Below are 10,451 nucleotides of genomic sequence, written 5' to 3'. Positions count from 1 at the left end.
TATGCATTCTATACAAATTGATATTATCACATATCAGGCATTCAGTAGTCTCAATATGGGTCTGACCTTAAATGAAAAGATCATAGATTTGAAATCACGATATCTTGGAGGTGGGAGGCTGTGAATTCAGGGGTGCATTGGTGGTTTCCCTTCACAACTTAGTGAACAACCAATTGAAATGCAACTGGAGGAAGTGAACAGTCAGGCCACAGTAACGCACTAGTTCTTTCAGATAACAATAAACTCGCAATTTTTTGCCAAGATTATCTGTATTTGCATTTTATTTGCCTTATAACTGTGCAAAATGCGCAATCACGGAAGGCTTGTATCTGGTGGACACACCAACTGTTTTTTTGTCATTACTTAGAATTCTTCATGGTGACAACAGAAATTATGCTCTATAGCTTTAAAGCATTTGAACAAAGTTTTGTGTTGGAGTTTGTAACATTCAAAAATCTTAATTTTGATTTATAGATTTTCATTTTAACTGTAAATACATATTGGTTCCAAATCTCAATTAACTACTAGTAATCGGTATCAGCCTTGAAAAACCAGTATCAATCAATCCCTACTGTAGTCTAGGGGAACACAAATGTCACATGATTCACTTGCATTTAGCCAAATACTAGGCTACTTGCTCTTTTATACAGTTTGAAACTGGGGATAAAATTATTATTTGTCAATAAAATAGCATTTTAAATAATGCATAGTTCAATTTTAAATACGCAGATATAAGCTATTAAAGTATTTTGTTACAAATTACAGTATTGTTATTATTTATTCATTTTCTTTCCAGCAAAATGTAAATTACAAAATACTCGAAAGTAATAAAATATGTAATTTATATACATTTAATGGAAAAACTGCCCATATCTAAGTTATAGGCTCAGTCTTTTCAGTTTGTTCATACTTTCAGTGCTGAGTTAACACATCTATATCATATTTTTAGCCATTACATACATGCTAAAGACATTTTTATCAAAGGGGTCATTCAAACAAGTTAGGCAGAAACAGATAATCTAGAGACGGAGTTGACCAGCTCACTCGCAGCTACAACTGATAAATCCGGGACTAACATAATAGGCGTCATTTCGGACTTCATTAACTAAATAACAGACTTTTCAAGTTCTAGCAGAAAACAAACTGGATTCCGACTAAATCCAGAATGGGAATAAAATACGGAATACTAGTCACATTGTGCTACTTAATCCATTAAAATGGCCATGTTGTCGGAATACTTAAATAGTCATCATAGAAGGAAACATTTGTATTCAGTCCAATGAAATTAGATTGCATTTAGCACTATAAAAAAAAGACGTTGTGAGGTCACAGACTTGACATTGGCAAGAAAAAGTAATGAGAAGTAATAAAGATAAAAGTAACATTACATTTTCAAACAAAAGGGGCAAGACAAAAGCAACATTAATCCGTTGCTCTTGTTGTTATATTTTGCCACATAGGGTGAAGAACTCTATGACAAGAATAGGTAATGTCGCCATTGCCTATTTACACAGCCAGCAAACATGGAGCAACATTATTAGTCATTAAATAAGTAATGAATAAAAATATATTTTTGCTCTGGTTGTGCAAACTTTCAGCTCGACGTTGAACAAAAGTTACATGATATATCAAAATGTCAGTTTATTCATATTTTCCATAACTCCAAAAACATTTATAAAAAACAATACGTCCACAGGAATTACATTTTTGTGCTCTTTCCGGATGTGTCCTCATGAGTAAAAGAGTGCATCTCTGTCCCATTCATGGGTTTTCTATAATTAAAAAGAAAAAGATTATTAATTGAAATATGGAATTGCTTTGAGTTTCCTTGTAAGTAAAATAAGCACTCTATTATGAAAGGGTTCATCAACTCACTTGAGCTCAGCGTGGTCCTGGAGTTCAACATTGAGGGTTTCAGGCAATAACAAACACAAACATGCAGCAACAATGGGCACGGTGCCGTATATGAGCATGGGGATGGTGTAATGGAAGACACCCAGGAGCCTGATCAGCGGAGCGAGGATGCCCGCCATGCGAGCACACACAGAGTTTAGACCTACACCATTCTGCCTGTAAGTATAGATAATAAATTCATCAGCGATCACATAGCATGTTACAACGTAACATGCCATTTTCTGCCAATACTAAGTATAATAACAGATTTTAGGTTTCACCAGTGGGACATTACATACCTTACCTTAGAGTGGTAGGGTATAGTTCTGCAGTATAAACATAGACTATTGAGAAACTGGCAGTGGCGGCAAATTTCCCCAGTACAGCTATGACTGTTGCCACCACAGGAAGGTCTGACGGACAAATAGCAAGGATTAGCAAGGATTAGAGGGCATTGCTGTTTTGTTAAAAGGTTTTTTTAGTACTTGATTTGCCATAGTTCAGGGGTGGACCCCCGGGGAGAGATGTTGGTTTTGACTATTAATAGTAATTCTTTAGGTTATTAATATACCGTCAACTTTGTCATTTGTTTGGGATACTTGATTTGCAATTAAAGCAGATTACATTTCTAAATATTCATTAAGTGAACTTTACTCATGCATTTTTTTAACAAAATAGATTTCAAGATTAATAAAGCTGATTATGGGCTTTTTCCTACCCTACCTGTCATGTAAAAGAGTAAAATCAGATATGTTTGCCTCCTTTTAGTTGGCAGGAGTTAGTCATCCTTAACATTGGTTGTGTTCTGATTTTAGAATAATGATAAGAGTTGGAGAACAATTACAATTACAAATGTAGTTTCTACAGTTTTTTTTTCTTGGCTACACTCATGTTTTTACCCAAATGATGCAGATTTTAAGGCATTCTGTTGTCTCATGTTGTTGAAAAATAGTGTAGCTGCTGTAAATAGCAAAAAAATCTCGCCGGAGGAGCACTCCACCGGACCCCAATAGGTTTGGGATGAGCTGTGAATGTTTCCATCAGGCTCAGCCCCTGCTCAAGAATCAGGGAAATTATACAGTATGTTCAGCAGGGAAGGCAACAAATTACCTTCAGGAATAGCAATGAGACCAAGACAAGCTGCACCTCCAAAAAACAGGACCCCTGCTTCACACATTTTCCTTCCAAAGTGCTGGATGAGAACCAAACTGCCTAGACGTGCAGGAAATTCTACTAGGCCAAAGATGAACTGTGTGAGGTAGATATTCAGGCCAAAATTGGCAACATTCAGGCTGAGACCATAGTATACCAGACTTGTTCCAAACCTATTAACAGAGGGGAAAAGATGTCTTCAGTGTACTATAAAGGTTTATAGCAGTAGATTTGGCAACAGGTTGTGGTTGAAATGAATACTCACCAAACAAAGCATGTTATAAATGAACGTTTTCTCAAATATGGAATCCTGAAGATGTCCAACATGCTTCCTCTTTTGGATGTACCGTCAATCTCCAGCTAAACAATGCAGGTAGACTTTTTTAGTTAAAGGATTTTTTTATTTAGCAGCTTACTTGTGTTTGCATTTGGTTGAAGTCAAAATGACTTTGACACAGCTCACCTTGTTCAGCAGATCTTCCGGGACCTTCCTCCTGTTCACCTTGGCTGCCTTGCGGATCTCCTTTATGGCCTCCTCCTTCCTGCCCTGGGTGATGAGCCAGCGAGCTGACTCTGGAAGCATCCTAATTGACATACAGGTTACCATCACAACCTACAGCAAACACGTTTACTTTTGTTGTGGTTGATATGAAGATTATCATGTAAAACATTCATTCCAGAGGTCTGAGAGGTTGCTGACCAGTAAAAGATTGGCAGGACCACAACGAGTGGGGTGAAGAGCACCAGCTGCAGGATCCTCCAGTTGGGTATCAAATATGCAATGCCGGACAACAGGATCAGTCCAAGAGGAAAAGCAGTGTGGCAGATAATGGCACAGACTGCAAACTTGGACGCATCACTCCACTCTCCACCTTTAAAGCAATAATACCGACAAAAATGGCATGACTCCCAGTGTGCATGTAACTTATACTTACTACTCATATTACTAATGTCAGTGTCAGTTGCAAGCACCAAGCACTAGGGACAATCTTTTGAATTTTACAGATAACACCCTCAGCATGAACATTGCGAAACAGGAGCACATGGTGTTGGTGATTAGAAAAAAATACATAATACAGAATTGTGTTTTCCTCACTTGGAAATTTAGGTTGTTTCTAAGTTTGGGGTCACATAGACATTTCCATTACAGACAGAATATCATCTGAGATCAGTTGCATTGTTTTTTTTAATCAGGGGAGCAGTTTTCAGATTACATTACAATTGCAAAAGGGTTCTCGACTGTTTTAGAAAGAAGTGGCTGGTCTTTAATGCAATATCTACATTGCCCATAATCAGTAACCATTCATCCAATGATCCAATGTCCAAAGGCACTTTCTGTTTACTAATCTGATATCATTTCAACAAGATAACAGAGAAAACATTGGAGAACCATTCTGCAATTATGTAAACTCATAATGTAATCTGAAAACTGCTGCCCTGTTTAAAAAAACAAAACAATGCAACTGATCCCAGCTGGTATTCTGTCTGCAATGGAAATTTGTAAGTGACCCCAAATTTTTGACCAGTAGTGTATGTGCAAAAAAATGTAACTTATATGGACGTATTGTTTTTCAAATGTTTTTATAGTTGTGCAAAATGTCAATAGCTGACATTTTGATATAACAAGTCACTTTTGTTCACCTTTGAGCTGAAAGTTTGCGCAGGTAGAGTCCTTAACAAGGCAGCAAAAAGATATTATTCTTGAGAGTTGGAGTTGGAGCTTGAGAGTTTACATAATTTATTATATAGCCATTGACACACTTTCAAATTAATACTGATGTTGCTCCATGTTTGCTAATAATAGAATGGTAAAGAAATCTATAATTCCAATGTATTTGCTGTATGTAAGAACTACAATACTCTTCAAATGACACAACCTGCCTAAAGAAGAAATGAATTTACCTACCTATCACAAATGCATTAGCAAGGATGCCTGAAATGCAGATGCCACCTAAAAATTTAAGAACCACATAAACATAGATGTTGGGTGAGAAACTAACACCGACCCCGAACAACAGTAGGAAAAGAAGAGAGAACATGACCACGACGCGCCGACCGAACCTACGAAGAGAAGAGAAGAACTGTCACATGGTAGGCTTGAGTTTCATATTTAAACATGTGTTTTATCTTTTCCTCTTAGAAGCTCAGCACAATTTAAATAGCCTAATTTTAATAAATCCACTGCACGTGTAAGTCTTTCTTTCAATTGTGAAAATTGGCAATTATGCCTACTATTGATGATCGTTTGATAAGAATGTAAAGGGGGGATTGAATGCGCACCTGTCAGCCATCGGCCCCAACACCAGCGCTCCAACCAGCAGACCGGCCATGTAGATGGACTGGGATGCTGCAATCAGACTGCTCCTGTCACACACCAGGTTGAACTGATAACAGGAAGGATGGTGAAAGGAAAAGAGGACACCACACTAAGTTTTTTATTTATTTTTTTAAGAACTGAAAATGGCTGTCGAGAACTTAAATTAAGGGGATTGTACTTTTTAACACTGTTGTTCCATCATCTCCTATTGGCAACTTTCTCAAATATTGTCCCCATAAGTGTTGAGAGCCATCAGGCAAGTGCGATATGTTGTCATTTCAAAAACAGTGACTCAGAACCATACACTGTAAAAATCAACAACTAAAAAGATGTACACGTGAACAGCAGCCGGCCACCTAACAGTCGAAAAATACATCCTGAACCTAATAATAAATAACCTCATAAATTACAAGCATCCTAGCTTAGGCTAAGAAATACATTTATCCTAGTGGAACAGTGTGTTAAATAAGTGTAGTGTCTACATCTTACCTCTGTGACAATGCTCGAGGAAGTTGCCTCAAATTCAAATCCATTTATGCATCCAGTTGTACTGTTAATCCCATACGCTTCAATGGTTGCCAAATCCAAATTCACAGGTGTGAACATTTCACAGCTTTCATACCTCCCATCCTTGTTCATCGGGATGGTGAGATTTCTTTGCCTCTCATCTGTCAGGTTTGGCCCACGTGCCAAGATCCAGTCAGTGTTACATTGATGTGGAAAGCTCATTCCTGTAAACACCTGACCAATCACGTCGTAAGCCGAAAATATGCTTGGGATGCATAATGTAGCCACTAAACGTTTTTGAAACAAACCAAACTCCCCGATCTCCTTCAGGATCTGCCCAAAGTTGCTCATGTTGGTAGGCCTATCTGATGTTCCTGTGCAGCGTGACAGGCAGACAGACAGACAGACAGACAGACAGACAGACAGCCAGAGATCAGGCTTTATAAAGCAACGTCCAGCCACCAACAGTCAACTCTCCTCTCGTCCTGTAAGTTAATGTTTAAACTGACTATCGGTGCTTATTTGACCAGCCCATTCTGCTGACAAACAGACAACCAAAGTATTTCAACCATGGCCTTAATCCACCAATTAAGATGACCATGGTCCGGACCTCCCATGGACAACACACCCATGGACCTTGTTTTTTTCCCCAAGTTCTATTAAAGTCGTGAAAAGATTGCCTTAAGAAAGCCTCCCTTTAACCTACTGTGAAATGCAGGGTAAGTGTAATACTGTAGTAGACATGAACAAGCTGTTCTGCGTGGGTGCGTGCGTGAGACCGGGTTGGTGTGTCAGTGCATGATCTTGTCGTTACTACACAATCTTTGGTCAACACGGTGGATCTCTGACCACGGCATGTCAACAACTCAAGGAAACGAGACAGCAGCTGTGTTTTTTTTTGCTTTTTAACAGCAGCTGAATCTAAGCGTGACACAGGCAAGTGACGTCAGAGGATGTTAGTGGACTGCTGCAGTTCATTTGTCCCCAGACATCATCTGACAAATAGGATAGCTCCTAGTTTCACTTGAGGGAATTAGACTAGCCAGCCAGCTAACATTAGGATTCCTCCATTCAAACCATGTGCTGATCAACTTTTAACGAAAGTTAAAATGCTCTCTGTTCAATTGATCTTGTGTTAAGGGTTGTAGGCTAATTCAAGTTCAAATGAAGCACCCCTATGTAGACTATTCGTAATTTTGTTTGCTAGATTATCCCTACAGCCTATCAATTGGCCCAGTGTTCACTTCCCAGACGGACAAAAATGAAAATGTATGCTGTGTCGTGAAGGGAAGAGATACGTACAAGAAAGGATGAGGAGACAGAAAGAAAAAGAGACAGCATTTCAATGTGACTTTTATAGCACTTATCATTTTACGCAAACCCAAAGTGCTTTTTGCAAATTAAAAACAGCATACACAATAAAACCAACAAAAACAAACAAGACAAAAGTGCGACCATACAAATTCTCACACACACAGACACACACGCCTAGATAAAGCAATGAACGTGATGGAGATGAGAGGAAGTTCAAGTATGATGTCCCTGTGCTGTTCAACACAAAGATAGTTTGTCACACACACACACACACACACACACACAGATAAATGTATAAATTCAGATCCAAAATGATACAGAGATTATAAAAAGGTGTATTTGATATATATACATAAATAAATGTATTTAAACATTTTAATTAATATTGTCAACATTTCATTTTGTCATTGTTTTTGCCTCTTTGTATTTGCAGATCGTGGATCATTAATTTCAACATTTAAGCTGATTCTCATGTATTACTGCTTGACAGATCGTTGATGCAGCGCCCACTGAAAGTTATTTTTATTAATAGGTTATCCAATTTATGCTCTCCAAAACCTTTAAAATTTACATATCCGGGAAACCCCCCAAATTGTGACCTTGGTCTTTGGACCTCGGCATTTCCTTAAACCCCTTCCTTATGCCCATGATTACAACATGACATGTCAGCGTTCCTCAGGCTGAAGTCCAGTCCCTGAAATTCAAAACACAAGATTTCCCAAAACAAACAAAAACACCAGTTTCTCACCAGTGGATATACATGGTATAAAGTGAATTATAAATTACATTTATTTTTACAATCAACACTTGAAATGATGAGGACACTTGCAGATGACAAGGCCCTCCATGTTGTATGTACTCTTTGAGACAACAGTACACAGGATAATGTGATACATTAGATTAAATACCCGGAGGGTGTGAACAAAGGCAGAAACTGCCCATAAAGAGTGCACACAGAAGGAGAAAAAGCACCTTAGCCAACCTTCTAGTTATGTTATCTGAGAAGGAAATTGTAAAACATCCTATCAGATTTAAGCATGAGAAAGAAAGCAGGCACTAACTTTTACAGTTTTGTAAGATTCTTTTCTTTTGGTTTTGAATTTGACTTATGGTGTGAAATGTTGTTTTCCTTCCCTTTGGTCAGTAAAAATGTAGCATCTCCAGAACATCATATAAACCGGCTGAAAACACTTGAGTTGTTAAATAACACAATGTATTGTTGTTATTATTATTATATGAAATACAGACCATGCTGGCCTCGGAGGCCAAAGACCCCAAGGGTCCGACACAGGCCTCATTATGATTACATAAGATAATGAGAAGTCATCCACATCATTTTTGGCCTTTAGAAATACGCAGGTCCATTGACTGCTTGCTAAGTGGGATTTGGGGTCAGTTAGGATTTTAATACATATTATATTTAAATGTTATACTCCTTTATTTCATATTTGTGTTTTCATCATTTTGGATTTGAATTATAGAAATGTTTCAGCAACATGAGCAGAATGTGATAGTTTGTTCAGCCCAGCCTGTGTTTGTACTTATGTGTGTGTGCTGTTAAGTTGAGCCTTAAAATTCCACTGTAATAACCTAACAACAAAATATCTCTGTTCTTAGTTTGAATTGTATCAGGCCAGTTTGTGATTGTGTTGAACAGCACAGGGACATCATAATCATCCTACCCTGGGCCCCGGGGCCCGTCTGCTCTTCTCCTCTCATCTCCATCACATTCTCCTTTTCTCCTCCTCGTCTTTTCCCCTTTCTCTTCTCTTTCCAAAGCTCAGCTTTGACTGACGTAGTCTTCTCATTTGTGTTTGTCTGTGGGACGAAAGTAAACACAGGGTCAATTAAGGATAGTGCAAATGAAAACAAGAATACAGGAGTGCCTCATTTTAACTTGATTTTCAACACTTCACGCAAATTCAAGTCAATAGAAAAGCATTTCTACTTTGTGTTATTCAGCCCATGGGAAGAATGAATTTACTGTTAGCTGGCTGGCTAGTTCATTGTTTAACTCAGATAACTCTTGCCTGTATCAGCTGCTGTCCAGTTTCCATCGTATTGACCAAAGATTGTGACGTAACGACCACGCACTGCGCCACAATCACATGATAGAACAGGTTGGTCATCTCTGTTTCACTATCTTTGCCGCCACACCACAGTTAGCTAGTTATTTTGGATTTATTTTAGAACTTGTAAATAATACTGTGACCTTATGGTGGGTTCACCATAAGTCTATCGCCATGTGCACATTGTATCAAGGTTTAATGATTGATTGTGCATATGCTTTCCAACGTGGGCTGCCAGCCAGACACTCGGTAACTCATTTAAGTTCAGCCAGCAACTTTAGCCCTTAGACAGGCCTATAAGGATGTTTTGATTGTAGTATAACAAATGTGATTGACTGTAGCCTACAGCCTACATTTTGCAGGGACAGGGGTTATCCTCAGACCGGCTACTTCGGGAACACCGGTTGCAGCAACTTGACATATATTAACAGCACCCCCTCCCACAAAATATTTCCAATGTCCCGGACAAAGAGCTTGAAAGACATTTAGCCATCAAGAAATGGTGGTTCTAAGGAAGATAAGCTGTTGAGATGTATAATAGGAGTTGAGTTTTTGGACCTTGACCCATACCAGGAACTAAAAGTCAACATATATGACCATAAAAAAAAAAAAAAAGTCTCTTAAAAGTGATATATAGGCTACCGCTTTATTGTTTACAAAGCTTTAAAATAGCTATAGATAAGGAATTTGCCTGCTATAAATAAATATAAGCCGAGAGAGAGAGAGAGAGAGAGAGAGAATGCACACCATAAGGGTGATAATCATGTATATAAAGCCAAATGGCTACTCACCTAAAGTTGCTCTGGAATCAGTTTAGTTGGTGACTGGTTCTCGCTGTGTCATTCATTTTTATGAACATTTATTTATTTACACAAACAAGTTACACAAAATGACACAAGGAAGCGCTAATCAGAGCAAACTTGGAGCACTAAGAAGAGGCGGATTTGCTCATTCTTTATTGATTAAAAATAATCAACAGAAACATGCTTAAAACGATCAAAAACAGAGCAAATGAAATAATTGAGAGAAAAAATTCCCAGTAACAGTTGGAAAATTCAAATATATCACAGCCTTGATAAGTTATTGCCCGGACAAAAGGATTTTTGCCGGTCATCTGTTCAGTTTCTACAGGTTTGTAAGACTACATGTAAGCCCGACAGAAGAGACTTAAGGAGAGAAAGGATGAGAACAAAGCCATT

At 38.2% G+C, this 10,451-nt stretch overlaps 1 protein-coding gene across 1 annotated transcript; it reads right to left on the bottom strand.

Moving 5' to 3' along the window:
- Positions 1 to 473: 473 nt before the first annotated feature.
- LOC117937597 (solute carrier family 22 member 13-like) lies at positions 474 to 6,273 on the bottom strand. The gene is made up of 10 exons (XM_034861663.1): positions 5,852 to 6,273; positions 5,326 to 5,429; positions 4,952 to 5,106; positions 3,746 to 3,917; positions 3,509 to 3,629; positions 3,311 to 3,405; positions 3,004 to 3,218; positions 2,198 to 2,306; positions 1,876 to 2,070; positions 474 to 1,772 (listed from the first exon to the last, which is right to left on the bottom strand). The coding sequence occupies exons 1-10, from the start codon at positions 6,218 to 6,220 to the stop codon at positions 1,700 to 1,702; spliced, it is 1,608 nt and encodes a 535-aa protein (XP_034717554.1). The 5' UTR covers positions 6,221 to 6,273; the 3' UTR covers positions 474 to 1,699.
- Positions 6,274 to 10,451: the final 4,178 nt, after the last annotated feature.

Source organism: Etheostoma cragini, chromosome 22 (assembly GCF_013103735.1).
Source record: "Etheostoma cragini isolate CJK2018 chromosome 22, CSU_Ecrag_1.0, whole genome shotgun sequence".
Taxonomy (NCBI): Eukaryota; Metazoa; Chordata; class Actinopteri; order Perciformes; family Percidae; genus Etheostoma; species Etheostoma cragini.
Note: the sequence above shows the minus strand (reverse complement) of the source record. Positions and strands in the feature narration are given on the sequence as shown.

Coding starts and splice junctions, on each gene's coding strand:
- LOC117937597 (XM_034861663.1), bottom strand. CDS start 6,220: ATGAGCAACTTTGGGCAGATCCTGAAGGAGATCGGGGAGTTTGGTTTG. Junction 5,107..5,325: donor TTGGGGCCGATGGCTGACAG/GTGCGCATTCAA, acceptor TTCTCTTCGTAG/GTTCGGTCGGCGCGTCGTGG. Junction 3,406..3,508: donor CGGAAGATCTGCTGAACAAG/GTGAGCTGTGTC, acceptor TGCATTGTTTAG/CTGGAGATTGACGGTACATC.